We start from the raw sequence: 20,945 nt of genomic DNA, 5'->3' as shown, positions 1-20,945 counted from the left end.
CTATTTGAACTTAAGGGTCATTTTACATTAGAATCAGCAAGGATGCTGTAAGAAGAGCTTTGAAGCTTCTTTTTTTAAAACCGATTTCTTATATTGCATAACCAATTACATGTGGGGCTGAAAGAAGAGAAGCATGAATCTTTAGAGGGGAAAGCATTTTATTATTTGGGCGGGAAATAAAAATTCACAAAAAAAAAATCACCTGTCAAATTAAAAAATATACCCTCATTTTGCAAAATTATATTCTCAACAAGAAGTTCTGTCTAGAACTAAATGAGCCTACTTTCCCGTATATCAATATCGACTTTCTAGTATCTGATCCGTATTCTCAAAATTAGCTAAAATCGTAAATTATTTCAAACATATTTTTTAAATATTTTAAGCTGATTTCGAGAAATAAAGTTCGGAATCTATATTGACCCCGTAGGAGCTAATGTTAAGAGATTTGTACTGTTCAAAATTGAGCGAAAACTTGTTCAAATAAAAAAGATATTTTCGATTCATGTTTTTCATCAAAAGCTTTTCCCTACAAAGTTTGTTTGGAGCCACTTCGCCTCTAATTTCAAGATTTATTAGGGGGTTACAGACAGACAGACCGACAGACGGACCGACAGACGGACCGACAGAAAGACCGACAGACGGACCGACAGAAAGACCGACAGACGGACCGACAGACAGACCGACAGACATTTTTTCTCCATCTCAATACCCTACTTTCCAATTTTCAATTTTTCAATATTTATCTAACTATTTTATTATTTATTTTTGACTTTTTTTGTTTTTCGGGATATTTTTAAGATGCATTAAGCCTTCGATCATGCTTTTTTCGTCTTTCTCTGACTTTTACTGGGAAAGTAGGCTAAAAATGGAAGGAAGAAAAATATAAACATGTAACATATATTGATTGTTGCAATCAATAGCTTTTAAATTCTTTCATACAATATTATCTATTTATCAAATAATATTGATTAGTTGCGTTATATAGCTAGACGAGTGTTTTTTTTTTTTTTTGAATTCACTTTTGTAATTCTGAAAATGGGTGCAACTATGCGAGCTTTTAAATGAAGTAAACAAAATGGGTTATGAGAAATAAATACTCAAAAAATGATCATTTTGCTCTAAATAAGAAATATTTCCACATCAGGTAAGTAGCAAAACTAGTCTTAACGGGGAGTTGGTTCAAAGTTTTCCTGAAAATAGGAGGAAAATCGTAATGCCTTAATTTCGGTTTTAACTTTTTACTAAATAAAATTTTATATACAATGAGAAATTAACTATACTTCAGAATAAATTGCCTGAAAAATAAATATTATATTACTTATTTTAAAAGATTGATAGGACTTCAAATTCAAAACCGCACTACCAAAATAATTTCCAAATAGTGACTTCATATATGGTGTATTTTTACAACTTACTGTTAACAGCTCTGCTAGTTTTTACCTGAAATATTTAGTTTAAAACTGATTCAAACATCTCACCAGCAGTATGCAAAATGGGTCTCAATTTTTTTTCTTCCAGCAAATGCTTATTTTTTTAATTCACTAAATATGAAACACCCCGTAGAATTATTACTTGTACTATATTACTAAAAAAAAAATATTTTTCTAAGGAATAAAAATAAAATAAAATACACGTTTGTTCATGTAGGTAGGCACTGTTTAATAAATACTAGTACTTAATGTAAGAAATCTAGAGTAACTTATATTTTACAGATGACACCTTAAAAACATCCTTTGCCTATTTTAAATAGATTTATCATAGTCACGCAAATTCTAGGACAAGTAATAATCAAATGACAGCAACAATTTAATGTATATTCTTATATTTGCTTGATTTTTTTTTCTAAAAAAGGAACATCATTATTTTCCGAAATTGTGATATAACGATTGAGACATGGTATCTAAAGCATGAGACACTAACACATGTCCTGTAAAATGTCTAAGTTCAAACCACATATTCGGAATTTTCCCTAAAACGAAACTGTCATGGAAATGAGATTTGCATTTGAATTTTCGAGTTGATATTTTTTCCTTGAATAGACATTTGGTGACATAAAAAGATAAAGCACATCAAAAAAGAGCTTTATTTTTTCTTTTATGTTCCATATTTCTCGCATTTAGTTCAAAGCGTTTACTTTAAACCTCGTAAGAGAAAGGGTATTATTGTATTTTCAAATTAAAATTGTATTTTTACTATTTAGGATGCATACATTTCTGTTTCAATTAATAAAGTATTGAAAACAAAATGTATTACACTATTGATTAAAACATATATTTATAAAGGAAGATGGAAACTTAAACTCATATAAAAAAGAAGTTACACTTTTCAGCTAACTTTATCAAATCGTAAGTCTGAATTTTATGTAAAAAATAAGTGCTTTTTTACATTGTTTAGTTATTCAATAGAATCAATTTTCAATCAGTCTCAATCAGATTATTATCGCACATTTCTGTGGATAAGCTACACAAAGTAGAAATAAGATAAGCATATCCTAATTCGTGTCATTTTATTGCTAAATTTTATTTGAAATGCAAGAAAATGTACTTACATATTATTCCGTCGGTGAATTCTCCAAAAAAAAAAAAAAAAATCGTTGCCAAGTGAGTAACAGATCGTGGATGGTAGAACCGCCAAATTTCTTCTATATTCGCTTTGAAAAACTAAAGGTTGAAATTTTTTGGGCGACAGTTTATTATTTTATTTTTTATTTGACGATACTGAATTGATGATTATATATGTTATTTGTTAATTATATATATTATATATTATGAATACTGAATGATCGTTTCTACCCCTTCAAGGTTATGATCTATGGGTCAGCTACTCAAGGAATCGTCCACTTCCAAAAAAAATGTGGGGAGAAATTTGATTGAAAGCGAAGAGGTGGGTATGTCATACCCTGCGCGACCAATCTCGGATTAATAAACATGACTAATGAATATATACCATTAACCGTTACCATTAACCGTTGAAAATTACGAAAAATACTCGAATTATATATACATGTATATATATATATATATATATATTCACTAGAAAAAATAAAATAATAAGCATGCACCCTTCTTAATTTATATTCTATATAAAACATGTTTAAAATAATATCTGCAATTATTATGATGTAAACTCAGTAGTGTGTTTTTTTTTAAAGCTGCAGCAATATTTTTTAGCATACTTATTCTTTTCAAACGCATTTAAATGTATTCGATTTTCTTCATCTGTAGACTTTTTTATAGTTTAATGGAAAACATAAATCATTCAGTAGTTGTGCTGCTGAGGCAATAAACAATTCGTTTAAGCGTTATCACGAATAGAAATTGAATTGAATTTGCCGTTATTATTCGGCTATATAAATTTAAATAAAGGCTGTCAAATGACTTTATGTTTTGGGGAAGTGTGAATAAGCAATCGTTTTTGAAAGTAATGTTTTAATAGAATTTCTTCCAGTATAAGGAACGTTTGCTTCAGCTTCTAACACACTTTCAATAATCCCTTTTCTTAATACAAATAACAGCAGTTTTTAAAAAAACTATCAGTTTTTTACATTAGCATATTTTTTAACAATTTTTTTCCTCTTTTGTTGAAATTTATTTTTTACTCATTCAAACACAAACATATAGATGAAGCAAAATAATGTCAATTTCCAATGTTTGAAATATTAGAGGCACATGAGGAAAATACTATGCTGTTTTTTTACGTTTTTTTATTGGACATGTATCAAAGTAAATTTAAAAAACAAATTAAAGGTTATTCTTCTTAAGATCAATGAAAAATATATATTAGATAAATAATAATCTCTCCCATTCAATAAAGCAAATAAATATATGATTTTAAATTCAATTTTATAAAGTCATAATAAAAACATTTTGGCGTGCTATTTACTCCCATTTATTCATGCAAATATTTTTATTAACGTCCGACAAAGGTAGGTGAACTATAATTACAAAGATGATAAATTATTACAAGAGTTCTAAAGCTGTCTGATAAGCAACATCACCATCTTAAGTTTTTAAAATATAATGCATTACTGTTAGAATTACGTTAGTTTATTAAGGTATTAGTTGAGAAAGCATTTTGTTAAACGTGTATTTTAAAAAATATATATACTTTTTTTTAACGTTTTTTTTAATGTTAATTATTAACATTATTAGGATCTTACCATGACTTGTTATGCCTTTTTATTGCCTAAATATTCTAAAATACGATAGGTTTAAATTTTTTCCTCCAAATGTATATAGCATCTTTCTAAGGGAAATGTACTTCTAGAATATTCTTTGGCTCCTAAATTTCTCAAATGTAACAAGTATAGTAAAGAATAGTCATTACAAGCATACTACTGTGTAAACAAATGTATAACCTTAATAAATGTGTCGCAAACGCTTTCATTTTTGTCTTATTACTGTTTTTTTTCATTATGTTTTTTTTTAAGTCTAACAGAATTTACAGACTTCAGTACAACTGAAAGTCGCTTCAGTTATCTGAAGGATACAATCAGAACAAGACATGATAGAAGTTTATCATTGTTAAGTTACGTTATAGATGTTTGCCTGAATTAAAAACTTTTTTTTTCTTCCAAAAGGTTATACATTTTTTTATGTTTAAATTTTATTTACACTTAATGTGACATGAAGAAGAACATTAATTCAGTAGCTAATCAGTAATGTTTGAAGGAAACATAACAATATAAATAATGTATGCCTTGAGAATTGCGAAAAGTTTTAAATATTGAATTAAACACATCGTTGCACAAATTAATGTGCATAAAAAAATAAATACCATTATATTTTAAGCACAAACCTAAAATTGACGGAATATTCTTTTCAATTGAATTGATGAAAATTCGGTGTTAATATATAAATAAGATATGATATTAAGAACATTCACATTCAACATTACCACGACGTAGCTTTAAGAGGTAAATAATGTTCGAAAAATATACAGAAATGATAACAAGTCCATGTTTTATCTGAATAACATTGAAAAAAAAAGAAGGAGAAAATAGTTTAACCCGGGAGAACGCGCGCTTCCTGGCCGACCGTAAGGGCGCGCGGGTGTTATATTAAATGATCCCCAGATCAAAACCTAGTCATACGCTAATAAAAGCATCATTTTTCGACTTATTTACTGTTAAAATCCTAACGTCTTATAATTTAAGACATTAATATTGAATTTTAGACGGAAGTGCGAATTAAAAAATAAGTTTTACATCGCACTTATAAGGAAAGGATTTCTACGCTTATTCTTTGAATCAAGTTTATACACATAGCGGATAATGACACTTTAGGTGAACTTTACAAACTTTATAAAAACTATAATGCTGTAATTGGTATTTTTGATGCAAAACTTGTAGAATTAATGCCAAAAATGTTTCGATTTTTATTAAAACTAAAATTTAAAAAAAATGCTACATTCTAGGCAATCTCGTCTCACTTTACTCCACTTTACATCATGTTTTGCACTAAAAAAGTCAGTCATTCACATAATTTAAAGTATTTTCTTCCATTTTCAATTCTGTATCGTTTTCGCTGAAATTTTCATGATCTAAGAAATTCTCTTCTAAAAAACATTTAGCCTTATATATTCTTCATTGATGAACAAATTATTTCATTCAATTTCAGCAAAAAGTGTTAAAAAAATGTTTATTTCTTTCTTGTATTGTATTGGCATTACTATTTACATGAAATAACTTCATCATTGAAGGGATATAAACAAAATAGCCGCATTGGCCATTTAGTGCAGTAAAATTAGGCCAAAAAATGGTCAAACCCAAACATCCAAAAAAAAAAAAAAGTTGAAACCTGTTGCAAATTACTTCTTACCTTCCCTGCCAGCAAAAAGAGGTAAAAAAGTCCCAGCACTTTGCACGTCGGGTTTTGGGGGAAAGGGGGGGGGGCGAAATAATCATTTTTAAATAAAAATAATTTCTATTTCTTAAAAAAAAGTACTCAAAACTCGCAGAAACCACTCTATAATAGTAAAATAATAAGCTCTCACAGAAAAAAAATCTAATTGATTGGAGTGGATAGACGGGGGAGAGGGGGGGGTCCATGGCACAAATTGCGTCATTGGAATTTTTAAGGCAGTTTTTTCAAGGGGTATTTCTTTCTTTTTTGAGGCCTTTTATTCTGGATGGGTACTCCGTCACACTTAAGGGGTACGCCATCGTTTAGGAGGGGGTGCGGAAAGGTGCGGGGGAGCTGGTTATGTGAACTATGCTAAATATGTGCACATATACTTGCAACACTATCTGAAACTTTTGAGTACATTATGCAATAAAAAAAATTTGATCACATTTAACATCAGCTAAAACATCAGCTATCCAACGATCCAATGCAGTGACAAATTTAGGTGGTCCAGAACCTGTAGTGATTCAACGATAGAAGAAGTCTTGAGAGAAATGAGCAACAGTAGAAGGCTAAATAGTGCTCTTCCCTCTCTACGGGTATTGACTCAAGTTGGTGTTGCTCGCCGTTACTGGTCAGTCGCTGATAATAAGGTGAGTTGTGATGAGGCCTTAAACGTTGGGGTAGAAACATCAAAGGATATCATTTTTTTATAATGCAGTTAATGTATCTCGCTTCTGTTAGTAGTTACTATCTGTAAGCTTCAAGGAAATGTCCCAGCAATGCAGTGCATATGTCACTTGTAAGTATGGGAAAGTGTCATTTTTTATGGGTACAAAGATGGAGAAAGTACCACTGAAATATCATCTGCGTCTTATTACAACAGTCAAGTCTTTTCTGCTCTAGAAGACATTCTGCGCCTCAAATCGTGTGCTTGCTCTAAGGGGTTCATTGGATATAGGGAGTGTTTGAAAAGTCTGAAAGTGCACTGAAGTGCTGAACTATATGCACAAACTGTGCTAGACATAGCTGCAACAATAACGATTTTGCTGAGAATCTAGATTCCTAAAAAGATCTTAAGAAGGAAAACTTTTTGTTACAAGCTTAGGAGAAATCATTTGGAAGCAAAAAACAGTTCAACGTAATTTTTCTGACCATTTAATCAAATGTGTCGGGGGGGGGGGGTCATCTTTTAGTATATAGTTCGTTTTGGGAGGTGATCTACTGTTCTTATGGTGTGGACAGTCCTGATTTAATGCATTTAAGATTTGCATGAAATAATACTTCTACTTGAAATGAAAAGGGGGGGGGGGGGGTAAAGGTATTATTTTATTTGGCGAGGGGGGATTCTGTAGCTTTGGGAGGAGTAGCATAATCGCACTTGGAGGATGGAAACACTTGATTTCTAACTTAAACTTTGCATAAAATAATATTTCCATATGAAATGTATGAAGGGAAGTTCGGGGGTACTGCTTCGTTTTACGGCGATAATGGGGCTTCGTAGCATTGGTGGGTTATGTCATCCCTCATGGGGGGCAAATACCTTTAATTTCATGCTTTTAAATTTAGTATAAACATAATATTTTCACTTTAAAATTACTCTAAAAATTCCGGAAAAATACCCAAAACAACCTTTTTTCAGGTGCCTCCTATTCCGAAACCCGACGTACAATGGGGTGGGACTTTTTACCTGTTCTTATTGGGAAGGTAAAAAACAATTTGCACCAGTGTAAGAGTGAAGGCTTTCACGGCCGGTGTCAATATTATGAAAGGATTCCGGGCTGTTGTGCCGTGGTCTGAGTGTATATTCTCCAAACGTTTCGGCTGCATCTGCGGCAGCCATCCTCAGTGGTTTCGAGTTCGTAACTTCCAGGGAAGAGACTTCTTGGCAACTGATGCAAGTGTCGAAGTGCTGTCAACATTTATAGGGCATGGATCCTCTTGGTTCTGGACTGGGATTGGCTGGTGAACGTCTGTCTTCATCGCTTCCTGATTGGAGCTTAGGCTCTCCTTTTCCTGCTCGGGGATTGGCTGCTGGGGATTCAGCTGAAGGTCCGTCCTTGTTTCTGATTGGCTGGAGGCTCTTGTTGTTTTGATCCTTTTCAGTATGGGATGCCAGAGCTTGTTTATCTTTATTCCTTCTTCTTTTTTGTTGAAATTATTTGGATGTTTGAATATCTCGATGGCTTCTCTGTTCAATCTCGCATAATAATGGCAAGTCCTTGAAAGTATTTTTGTCTCTTTGAATTTGATGTCATGGTTCCCCTCACTAAAAGTGTGTTCTGCGACTGCTGACTTCTGAGTGTGGCCTAGTTGGCAATTTCTTTGATGTTCTTTGATTCTAGTGTTGACGCTTCTCTTAGTAGTTCCAATATAGGTAGATCCGCAGGAACAGGGAATCTTGTAAACACCTGCGGCGGACAAGGGTTCTCTTGCATCTTTCACAGATCGTAATAAGTCGTTGGTTCGGTGGGTGGGTTTGAAAACAGTCTTGATATTGTGGCGTCGCAGAAGTCTTTCGATTCTATCAGTGACGTCCTCAACGTAGGGGAGGTAGGCTGTGGACTTGATCGGATCTTCTTTAAGTGGCTGTTTTTTTATTTTGGGGTGGAAGGCTCTTTTGATCTCTTGCTTCAAAAAACCGTTGGCTTGGAAAACTTTTGTGAGGTGGGAAATTTCATGCTCGATAGCAGTCGGTTCGCAGATTCTGTTGGCTCTCACGAATAAAGTTTTCATTACACCTCTCTTCTGTCGAGGAAGGACTCTAATCACCATCCTCGACAGAAGAGAGGTGTAATGAAAACTTTATTCGTGAGAGCCAACAGAATCTGCGAACCGACTGCTATCGAGCATGAAATTTCCCACCTCACAAATGTTTTCCAAGCCAACGGTTTTTCGAAGCAGGAGATCAAAAGAGCCTTCCACCCCAAAATAAAAAAACAGCCACTTAAAGAAGATCCGATCAAGTCCACAGCCTACCTCCCCTACGTTGAGGACGTCACTGATAGAATCGAAAGACTTCTGCGACGCCACAATATCAAGACTTTTCAAACCCACCCACCGAACCAGCGACTTATTACGATCTGTGAAAGATGCAAGAGATCCCTTGTCCGCCGCAGGTGTTTACAAGATTCCCTGTTCCTGCGGATCTACCTATATTGGAACTACTAAGAGAAGCGTCAACACTAGAATCAAAGAACATCAAAGAAATTGCCGACTAAGCCACACTCAGAAGTCAGCAGTCGCAGAACACACTTTTAGTGAGGGGAACCATGACATCAAATTCAAAGAGACAAAAATACTTTCAAGGACTTGCCATTATTATGCGAGATTGAACAGAGAAGCCATCGAGATATTCAAACATCCAAATAATTTCAACAAAAAAGAAGAAGGAATAAAGATAAACAAGCTCTGGCATCCCATACTGAAAAGGATCAAAACAACAAGAACCTCCAGCCAATCAGAAACAAGGACGGACCTTCAGCTGAATCCCCAGCAGCCAATCCCCGAGCAGGAAAAGCCTAAGCTCCAATCAGGAAGCGATGAAGACAGACGTTCACCAGCCAATCCCAGTCCAGAACCAAGAGGACCCATGCCCTATAAATGTTGACAGCACTTCGACACTTGCATCAGTTGCCAAGAAGTCTCTTCCCTGGAAGTTACGAACTCGGAACCACTGAGGATGGCTGCCGCAGATGCAGCCGAAACGTTTGGAGAATATACACTCAGACCACGGCACAACAGCCCGGAATCCTTTCATTATATTGACACCGGCCGTGAAAGCCTTCACTCTTACATTGACAACCTCTACGGGGAGGAAACCTACCATTCGATACGCAGTGTCGAGGTGTTGCGAAAGAAGAAATTACAACTGCTTAGCTCCCTTACATTTCTACTTCGGTGCCGAGACTCTGGGACTATTCCTAAGTTTCTACAACAGAAGCGTCTCATCCGCTCTGCTCAAGCCCATCGCATCTACAACCGAACGGAGAAAGCTCTGCTACGTGAACGAATCCATGATATTTGCAAAGACCTTGCCAAAACAAGTACATCGTTGTTACGGTTGCATCTCAGCATAGCCAATTCCATCAGGCCTGCAGCCAGGGACACTGTTGATCGTCTCACTTTCAGTTCCGCTGAGAGGAAAATGGAATGTGTGTCAGCCCGACAAAAGAGCAAATTCAATACTCTGAACAACACCCAAGCCACTAGACCTGCTCTGGACATTTCCCGAGTGGTTGTAAACAAATCTAACCGAGTCTTGACAACCGCTGAAACGTCAATTTTGGCCAAAGGCGGCAACTTTGCTATCAGAATGAACTCCATTCCGACGGAGGACATTATTGCAACATCGAATCAAGCCTAAGACAACTACCGCAAGCAGAGGCTGAAGAAATTCGGAGAGAAGCGTCCCGCATCCTGCACAAAGCCAAGCCACCAAGAAGTAATGTCAGCAATGCAGAGAGAAAAGCCATAAAAAGTCTCAATGAAGACAAATCGATTGTTATCCTACCGGCAGACAAAGGCAACGCTACGACTGTTCTCAACACCGAAGACTACCGAAGAAAGATTAGGGACCTGTTGGACCCTACGATCTACGTAAAACTCCGTCGTGACCCTACATCCAGGATCCTGAAGAAGACCAACTCACTAATTATGAAATCAACACTACCTGAGAAAACAAAGGAGACAATTTCATCATCTGAAGCGCTTATCCCCAGATTATATGGATTGCCAAAAATCCACAAAGAAGAGTTGCCGTTGAGACCTATTGTCAGTGCCATAAACTCTCCTACTCACCTCCTCTCTAAACATCTTGCCAGTTTTCTGAAACCCCATGTCGGGGCAACGGAATCTTTTGTTAGAGATTCGTCCCACTTCATAGAGAAGCTCAAAACCTACAGTCTCCAGTCAACAGATATCTTGGTAAGCTTCGACGTCGTTTCTCTCTTTACGAGAGTTCCAATCAAGGAAGCCATGGAGAACGTACGGGAAATATTTTTCACCAGATATCGCTGATTTATTCCAGCATGTCCTTACGACCACGTATTTCCAGTGGAACAATGACATCTATGAGCAGATAGACGGTGTAGCCATGGGGAGTCCATTGAGCCCTGTAATTGCTAACTTCTACATGGAGAAATTTGAAGAAGTTGCTCTCAGCACTGTGGAAAAACAACCGACTTGCTGGCTCAGATACGTCGACGACACTTTCGTGATATGGAGCCATGGAAAAGACGAACTTCACCGATTTTTGACTCACATAAACAGCCAACATGAGAATATCCAATTCACGATGGAAACCGAAAACGACGGGAAGTTGCCTTTCCTGGATGTCTTGGTCAGTCGCAGAGATTACGGATCCCTAGGTCATCGTGTTTATCGCAAACCTACACATACTGATCGCTATCTACACAAGGACTCTAATCACCATCCTCGACAGAAGAGAGGTGTAATGAAAACTTTATTCGTGAGAGCCAACAGAATCTGCGAACCGACTGCTATCGAGCATGAAATTTCCCACCTCACAAAAGTTTTCCAAGCCAACGGTTTTTTGAAGCAAGAGATCAAAAGAGCCTTCCACCCCAAAATAAAAAAACAGCCACTTAAAGAAGATCCGATCAAGTCCACAGCCTACCTCCCCTACGTTGAGGACGTCACTGATAGAATCGAAAGACTTCTGCGACGCCACAATATCAAGACTGTTTTCAAACCTTCCCACCGAACCAGCGACTTATTACGATCTGTGAAAGATGCAAGAGATCCCTTGTCCGCCGCAGGTGTTTACAAGATTCCCTGTTCCTGCGAATCTACCTATATTGGAACTACTAAGAGAAGCGTCAACACTAGAATCAAAGAACATCAAAGAAATTGCCGACTAGGCCACACTCAGAAGTCAGCAGTCGCAGAACACACTTTTAGTGAGGGGAACCATGACATCAAATTCAAAGAGACAAAAATACTTTCAAGGACTTGCCATTATTATGCGAGATTGAACAGAGAAGCCATCGAGATATTCAAACATCCAAATAATTTCAACAAAAAAGAAGAAGGAATAAAGATAAACAAGCTCTGGCATCCCATACTGAAAAGGATCAAAACAACAAGAACCTCCAGCCAATCAGAAACAAGGACGGACCTTCAGCTGAATCCCCAGCAGCCAATCCCCGAGCAGGAAAAGGAGAGCCTAAGCTCCAATCAGGAAGCGATGAAGACAAACGTTCACCAGCCAATCCCAGTCCAGAACCAAGAGGACCCATGCCCTATAAATGTTGACAGCACTTCGACACTTGCATCAGTTGCCAAGAAGTCTCTTCCCTGGAAGTTACGAACTCGGAACCACTGAGGATGGCTGCCGCAGATGCAGCCGAAACGTTTGGAGAATATACACTCAGACCACGGACCAACAGCCCGGAATCCTTTCATAATAATAAATTTGCACCAGGTTTAGCTTTTTTTTTTTTTTTTCAATGTTTGGGTCTAACCCCTATTTTTACTGTACTAATTCGAAACAGTTGGCCCGTGAAACATACGGCAGGACGCGCGATGTCATTTACTGACCCCAGTAACTAACGAAACGTGTTTTAGTGGATCACGTAGGTCCCAAATCCATTCAAAATGTTACTGAAAAGTAAATGGGCGGGGGGGGGGGCAAACTCAGCTACTGATATGAAAAGAATGAACAGGTGACTAGTTTTTTGGCAATTACTTTTTGCAAAACGCTTGGGACCATAAAATGACCCCCGCACATCCTCCCGGATTAAAGAAGATTATTTGAAGGCTCATATTCAGAAGAGTTTCAAATGAACTTTAGATTATTTACACTGTAAAAAAATTCCGAAACGTTACTGGGTATTTCCGTGTTACGTTTCGGGATTTTAATTGTATTTATTCACTTCCTGGAAACATCAAATATCATTGTCAAAAAGTTTCCTAAATTGCTACAAGTTGCAGGAATGCAGACTTTTCATTGTTGTGAAAAATGTTTTTAGCTCCCAGTTATAAGATCAACTGAGCGTATTTATAAAGTATATCGGCTTCAGCCCAATTAAGGCCCGTCCATGCCAAACAAGCGCCCAAAGGGAGCGAATAAGTATTGACTATGTTGCTTTGCAAGAATTGCATTCGAGTATCATTCTCGTTATTTACCAGCAATTCTGGCTTAGATTTGGCCATGTTTCCATTAATGCTCTTGGAATTTCTTCGATAAATCAGGATAATGTCAACAAGCTATTTTATTATAACTTCCTAAGTTTACTCAAATTTTCCAGAGACACGACTGGTTTTAACGGGAAGATTTCTGAATTTTTCAGGAGGCTTTCAGCAGAATTTCAGGAAGGTTACTGAATTTTAGCGGAAAGTGTTCCTGGTTTTTGCAAGATACGTTACTAGCTGAAATTGGACACATCAGCTGTCCATTATTTTCCAGGAACGTTTCTGAATCGTTTTTACAGTGTAGCAGTAGCGCTAGAGTTCAAAACGTATTTCTATCTCAAATGGCCTTGTCAATAATGTCATTTCTCTGCCCGGAAGAATTTTCATCAGACGTAGAGCAAAGTATCCTTTATGTGCAACAATATCTGTAATCTGTAGAGTAGTTTGTAATAATTAACAGTAGTAATTCTACTGTGTAGGGAGCAATAAATGTTTGTACTGGACTACTGTGTTTAATTCTGCCCCCAAGTAGTATTGACCGATTGAAAAACAAAATGGAAACCTAATGAGCGTGATAATTTGAACTTGAACAGAACAAAACTTTCATTTTGTGCAGAAATATCCGCTCTTTAGCTAGGCATTACATTGGTTATTGTGCGAGCGCGTTTTCAATAAAAAAGAGAATTAATGTTGTTGTAATTGATTATTCCGTTTACTATCAATCTATTTAGATAAGACCGAGTTAAGCAGGTGAAATTATCAAGAATGACTTTTTTCGTTCCTGATTTGACAGGATGGTTCCTCATTTAAAGCAAATACATTGTACAAATAGATACACTACAAAGTTGCAAAAAAACAGACACCCACCATTGTATTCAGAACCCTTGAAATGTGTATATATATATATATATATATATATATATATATATATATATAAATAATTGTTTGCTTTTTTTTCTGGAAAACAAGCTTTTAACCGTCCCCTTGAATCGATTAAATTATTCCGACCATGTGACATATTATTTTAAATACATTTTAATGCTATTTCGTACGTATCAGCTCATTTTAAACAAAAGAAATTATGTATTTTGATTTAATGTCTTTGTTTTAGAAATATAATTGTATTTGAAGACGACAGCATGAACAACGTTTTATTTTACCTGTCATTGATTGTTTTTAAAACTTATTCTCGTGACTTTTTTAAATCTAAGGCCAGCAGGCATCGTTAAGCGTATCCTTCTAATTGTTTATCCTTATATCATTTTAAGAAACAAACAACAATTAATTTATTCTCGGAACAAAATATGTGTTTCGGTGATTATTTTTAACTTCGGATACTAAAAACGAGTTCAATTTCTTGTTATTTAAAAACGTTTTTTTTACCGTAAACACTTAAGTTATTCAAAGCTCCTACGCTTTTCAATGATTCAATTGCTTTTCAAAAAGACTCTTCGCAAATAAACACATGTTTACTCATTAGAACTTAAGTTTTCTCGTCTTATTTAAAAATGTTCGCTATTGACAATTTGTTTGACATTCCACGTTTGACATTCCACGACAAAGCAAACTGTTTTTTGTTATAATTTGTTCAGTACACGTGTTGTTTTTAATGACATTTCAATGATTTCCGCTTCTTTACCAAGAAGTTGATTCAGGATGTTTTACCATGTTAAAAATAACTTTGTAATATTTTCTAATATTCCATTCTTTCAAAATACTGAAATAAGTTTTTCTAATGTATTTTGTAGTTTACTTTTTTGATATTATGTGCGAAACATGAAAAACTAGATTTTTTTCTACTTCCTTAAACAAAATGTAGCTTTATAAAACCAGGAATATTTTACTTAATTTTCAACTTTAATTTCAAATTTGATCATTTTTGAATGATTTTCATCCGTTTTTCTGGGCATTGCATTTAAGTATGTACATTTGATCGTAAGAACGTACGAACAGTTAATATAGCAATTTTGACAATCCTTACATATCATAAAAACTAGTTTTGTCATGAATTTTCATAGAAAATTTTCTAAGTATGTGTGAAAAATCTTATGATTTTAACCAATATGTGCTCACACAAAAAACTTAATTGAGGGCGTTTTCGGTTGAATCATTTTAAACGTTGATTATATGTTATTTTTTATTTAATTGAGTAAGAATGAATGATCTTTCCTATTCTAAAAAAAGAGAAACATATACGTCCATAAACGTAAGTACCAGCTCCTTGACAAACTTTGAAATATTAGTACACATTTGAACTTTTAATTTTAACTTTTCATTTCAAAAATATTGTTTTTTTACTGTAGCTTACTGCATTCTGAAGCGTCACAGATTATTTCTGGGCAACGTTCCGGGATTTCAAGTTTTCAGAATTGTACTGTTTAGTGAATTCAGACTTCTCACAGTTCCGAAAAACAGTTTCAGATACCAGTGGGAAAACATACTCAGCTTCTTTAGTATGATTTTATCTCGTTAAGTGTTGACTAAGCTAAAAACAAGGGCAAAATCTAGTCTAAGGGAACTTGAGCTTTGCATGAATTTCAAAAAAAAAAATACGCTGTTCAGTATTTGCTCAGAATTCTGCCCTTGCTACTGCCACATTTGGTTTGGAGCTTTCCTAGTAAGTAAGGAAGGAGCCAAAGTATTGCTATAAACAAAGCGTTTTTCTGTTTTTTTTTTTCTTTTTTTTTATGTTTTGTAAATTATAAAAGAAATAGAAATAGATTTTACTTAAAAAAATTCCAAAATTTCTGAAAGATTTCAATTTAAAATAATGAAGGTTACTGACTTTTAGCTAGATAGCTAGAACGTTTTCTTGTTTTTGTGAGATATGCTACTCGCAGGACAAATTAACTGCCCATTATTTTTCAGAAAGGTTTCCGATTTTCTTCTTCTTTTTTTTACATTCTGATTAAAATAATTGGTGTTTGGGAAAAATAATAAATCGAAAATTATTAACTATATAGTTTAGGTTTAATGAGATAATATTTTTCGCAACACGATGAGTAAAATTACAGTTTGTCTAAACATAGAATTTTAGTGAAAAAATATGTCCAATGTTTATTATGTCAGAGGGCATGAATATTGTTTAGTTTAGTTTTTTCATTAATTTAACTACTGATCGAATGAATAATTAAGATTTTTTGCGGATTAAAAAAAAACTGGTGCGTAGAAGTTTATCAATTGATCGACCTAATTGACGCACAAAGCATCTGTCGTACTTAACAGTTTTTTTAAAAAATCATGACTGATAATTAGAAAGTAACTCATAAAGTTCTTTCTGTTTTTCTTAAGCAAGTTGAAAGTAGGAATACCAATTAGTGTGTCCCTTGGTTTAAGCAAATCTGAGTTATGCAAGTTACTATCTGACCGCAGAAGAGATGGAAACCCAAAGCCGGAAAAGGACGTTAACTAGTTAGCAACGGTCGTAGTTTGTTCGTTTCAGATGTTCGCTTTTGCCTTTTAATTATTTCGAAACAGGTTTGGAAAAATGAATTTTCAACTAAATCTACAAAAACTAATTAGCCCCATTTTTTTACATAGATCATGCAATAAATTGACAAAGACCTAATGACATTACACAACGCTTATATCAAAATATCATTGCTATTTTCCATTCTTCGCTGCAAGAATTATTCAGATTTAAATATTTTAACTAGCCCGTTTTTCAGACAAGGGCAGACTTTAGTTTAGCTTGTGATTCAAACACTTTTCGGACATAAAATGTACAGCAAGGAAGACAAATGGAAGTGCCAAGTGTCAGTGTCAAGTGTCAACCACTGAGTGGCAGCCTGTACGTTGCTGCTCTTTCGGCACTGCAACGCATTAGTGCTCTATCTTATAGTGAAAAAAGTGGGGTCTTTTGGACACTCCCGAGTGTTCCATACATTGGTGGTCACCAAGAAAAAATGTCCTCAACCCTGAAAGACCACCTATACACCCGTGAAAGATCATTCTCTGTACGAGGTGGGTTAGTTGACAAGTGGTTCACTAAGATTGGCATCAATGTCTCAACCTATTGTTGAGGTCATATTCTAAAAACAGTTGGAACGTGTAAAACAAACATTTCAACTAAACAGGTACTTTTAGAGCATAATAACGTACAGTCTTATGCGAACATGGATACCATTTGGAAACTAGGTTAACAGATTGTCTGTCATCCTCCTCAGTTACCTTGTGCTAACAAGTAACTTCTTCTTTCACTCCCAGGATTATCATATTCGTGGAAGATTTTCAGAAATTACGCAGACCTGCTTCAAGCACTCACGAACTTCGCTTCCGAGACACCTAAGTTTTGACGCATGGGTATTGTACAAATGGAAATTTTAGCAGAAGGTTTTTGTTGTCGATGAAGATTTCTTCAAGAGTTAACAATAGATAAAAGTTTCTGAGAGCCATTTTATCTAATTACTAGTGGCACCCGCACGGCTTTGCCCGTAGTAGAAAATAAAAATGTATTTTGGTTCGCCTGTATATTTACAAAATTTTTGTATGATAAATTTCTCGCCAATTCGTTTGCACATGTTACGGTTCCACGTTATGATAACTTTGGAATTTACTCGTCCATCTGGTGATAATTTTGCTCGGGAAAATGTTCTTAAAATTGGAATAGAAAATAGAACACAATCGAATTTTCAAAAAATCGCTTCGAGGTGTACACTCCATGCTACAAACTAATTCTGTGCCAAAGTTTGTGAAAATCGGCAGAACTGTCTAGGCGCTATGCGCGTCACAGACATACATTGAGACAGAGATCGGGACAGAGAGAGATATCCGGACAGAGATCCAGACAGGTAGACTTTCAGCTTTATTATTAGTAAAGATTAAAAAATGATATGAACTCGATTGGTTATTTCATAATTGCTAAAATGTCCGGCTTGAAATAATATTTTTATAGCAAAGACATGAATGTTTTAATACTGAGTTTATTTTTTGGGAATAGTTCTCAATATGTAGTAGGTCCTTAAGAGCAATATTTGTAACTAAAACAAGAAGTTCCGTTCAGAACTTCTTGTTCGAGCCTTCTTTCCAGTATACCAATCGACTTTCTAGAATCTGATCAAAATTCTCAAAATTAGCTAAACTCCCAAACTATTTACTATACTATATTTTAAGCCGGTTCATAGAAATAAAATGTGCCTTGCTCATCTAAAAAAATAGATGTGTAAAAAATAAGTAAACGAGCAAATAAAGTACCAGAACCTTTTAAACAAAGCAGCAAGTACATTTTGTTTCATTAAAACAATTTTTTAGCCGCTTTCAAAAAAAAAAAAAAAAGATTTCAAATTATAAGCTCATTAAAATAAATACATCATATCTATAAAAAATCGTTTCTTTTTCCTCTGTTGCCAAAAAGTAATTTTAAAAATGAATTAATGTAGTTTCAAAAATGAATAAAAACAATAACATGTCAACTTAAAGAACTAATTTTTATTGTCGAAAAAAAAATGTCTGCGGATATCTTTAAGTAGAAACGTAAAGTATTCTGAATTTCTCCGCCAAAAACTTAATACATACATTAAAACTTTAGAATGAAAATAAAAAACAATCATATTAACAGTAATTATTTCACAGTAAAAACCATGGCGTCGGAGTTGGAGTCAATCTCATTTTGGGACAAAAGAGTCAGATTCGGGACTCGAAGGTATTTAATTAAAGGACTTGGAGTTGGAATCGGTCATTTCCCTCAGAGTCCGCAACTCTGCCAATGTTTGCGGAGTCCGAGTCGAACTTACTTTATGATAAAGGTGTCGGAGTCGAATTTCCAAGAGTCCGCCATTTTTCCTCCGTGTATAAATGTTTTCTAAAGCAACGAAATCAGAGTCGAAGTCGGTGAGTAGGAGCCCGACAAATTTTCTGGCACAGGAGTCGGAGTCAGGTGTCCAAAATTCTCGGAGTTGGAGTCGACAGTTTTTCGTCAAGAGCTATTTCCAACAAAATTTGTTTGAAGTAAATCCGCCTTCGAATTCGTTATCTACATTGACTTTCAGTTTCCCCACAGGTGCTAATGTTAAAGGATTTGAACTGCTTAAAATTGAACGGAAAAACGTTCAAATCAAAGAGAAATTTTATGTTTTTCATCAAAAGTTTTTTTCCTACAAAGTTTGTTTGAAACAAATTTGCCTCTAAATTTGGGATTGCCTTGAATTTCTCCGTAGGCGCTAATGTTAAGCGTTTTCGAACTGCTCAAAATGGAACGAAAAATTGTTCAGATCAAAAAGTGAACAATGGGAATGAGGTGTCTTTGCCGAATCGGTCTGTTCAGTCAAAAGTTATGAGGGGGAACAGACAGACAGACCGACAGATATTTCCCCTCATCTCAATACCCTACTCTGTGATTTTTAATTTTCGATATTTATTAATTTATTTATTTTATTTTATTTTTATTTTATTTATTTATTTATCTTTTTACTTTTTTAAAATTGTTTTTTGCGATATTTTTAAGATGCATTAAGCCTTCTTTCATGCTTTTTTTTTCGTTTTCTGACTTTTACTGGGAAAGTAGGCTAAAAATATATTTAATATCATTAGCATCCTACTAGTGTTTAAACGCTAAAGGAATATATAACATTTTAACATTAAAAAACAAACAACATTTTTTTTGTATTTTTGCGCATTAAAATGTGTTCATAACCCTAAAAATGAGTAGTAAATTCACTTTCGACTTTGACCTCATATGTTCAACACACACACTTTTGTGCAACAGCAGTTTCCTAAAACCCCGCAGTTGGATTTTAAAATCATAATTCATAGGACACTAAAAAAGAGAGTTAGATGGGACCACAGATTCATACTTGCATGCAGAAACTATGCTTTTCCCATTGAATACCCCTTTTTGGAAACAAGCCAGTTCCTTCAATCGATCCGCTGATATCTGGTGTTTTCTAGTTTACTGACATTGTTTTCTAGTATTTTTTTTTTTCTTTTTTGTGAAATATCGCTCGTTTATAAATCAAAATGAAGGTTTAAGAATTTACTGTCGTTAATAAGGTATTTCTTTCTACCAGCAGCGTAGCAATCAATTTTAAACACTATTATTCGTTCAGAAGTCAAAAGAAATTTAAGCTTACTATTGCGCGTGATTTGTCAAAAAGTGTATGTCTTGCGTGTTACTTTAAATTGAAGTGAATGAATTTTACCGTTTTGTAAGCGAATGCTTTGAGCAGTTTAATGATTAAGCATCCTCTCCAATACTTAACAAAATGCATTTTTTGAAAAATAAAATATGCGTTATCTTGCATTGTTTTTTGTGAAAAGAGAAAAGATTATTCACTCTAAGAATGATTTAGGTAATTTGTTCTTGGAAATAACACATATGGCTCTGATTACTATTTCTTTGCGCAAAATATAACATTTATTCACAGTTGTTTAAGAAAGAAAAATTGAATGAAATAAAAATAAAGGTGCAATTTTCTTTCATTAAATGAATATATAGCTCTAACAAATTGAGGAAAAAAATTAGCTGAATAAATATGGGTATGACACATGCTGAAATACTGAAAAAAAATGTAAGCTTTTAACGATTGGAGTGATTTTGTTTTGATTATTTATTTGTTTTTACCGCATAAGTGGTGAAGTGAGATTTAAGAATTCACAACATTAAATTCCTTGTGCATGACACAAAGTTTCACAAATTAAAGTAGGAACATTTTCAGTTATTCTTAAATCGTTTATATATGTTAAAGAAAAAAAATCTTCTGGATTGTAAGTTCTCCTTTGATTATTTCAAAGTTTACAAAAAACTTTGATTAAAAAATTTAAATAGCTAGTTTTTGGGTATATCAGGGATTTTGCAAACCTTACAACACTTTTGTACAGTTATATTATGTTTTGTTTTGTGACAATGAATAATTTGAGGCGAGAAAAACTCCCTAACATTTCTTGACTTTTACTAGATTCCAGTATCTTTGATTTCAAACCCAAAGCAGTTGTTTTCATTAATATTGTTTA

General features: G+C 34.5%; 2 protein-coding genes across 2 annotated transcripts; both read left to right on the top strand.

Annotated features, from left to right (window-relative positions):
• Window positions 1-6,397: 6,397 nt before the first annotated feature.
• On the top strand, window positions 6,398-10,862 carry LOC129221028 (uncharacterized). The gene is made up of 3 exons (XM_054855464.1): window positions 6,398-6,496; window positions 9,784-10,083; window positions 10,158-10,862. The coding sequence occupies exons 1-3, from the start codon at window positions 6,398-6,400 to the stop codon at window positions 10,860-10,862; spliced, it is 1,104 nt and encodes a 367-aa protein (XP_054711439.1).
• A 76-nt stretch (window positions 10,863-10,938) lies between these two features.
• On the top strand, window positions 10,939-17,020 carry LOC129221027 (uncharacterized). Its single transcript, XM_054855462.1, has 2 exons — window positions 10,939-11,682; window positions 16,727-17,020. Exons 1-2 carry the CDS (start codon window positions 10,939-10,941, stop codon window positions 17,018-17,020), a joined length of 1,038 nt encoding a protein of 345 aa, XP_054711437.1.
• The last annotated feature ends 3,925 nt before the right edge of the window (window positions 17,021-20,945 follow it).

This window comes from Uloborus diversus, chromosome 4 (genome assembly GCF_026930045.1).
Source record: "Uloborus diversus isolate 005 chromosome 4, Udiv.v.3.1, whole genome shotgun sequence".
Classification (NCBI taxonomy): domain Eukaryota; kingdom Metazoa; phylum Arthropoda; class Arachnida; order Araneae; family Uloboridae; genus Uloborus; species Uloborus diversus.
The sequence above is the reverse complement of the archived record's forward strand: the minus strand, read 5'-3'. Positions and strand labels throughout refer to the sequence as shown.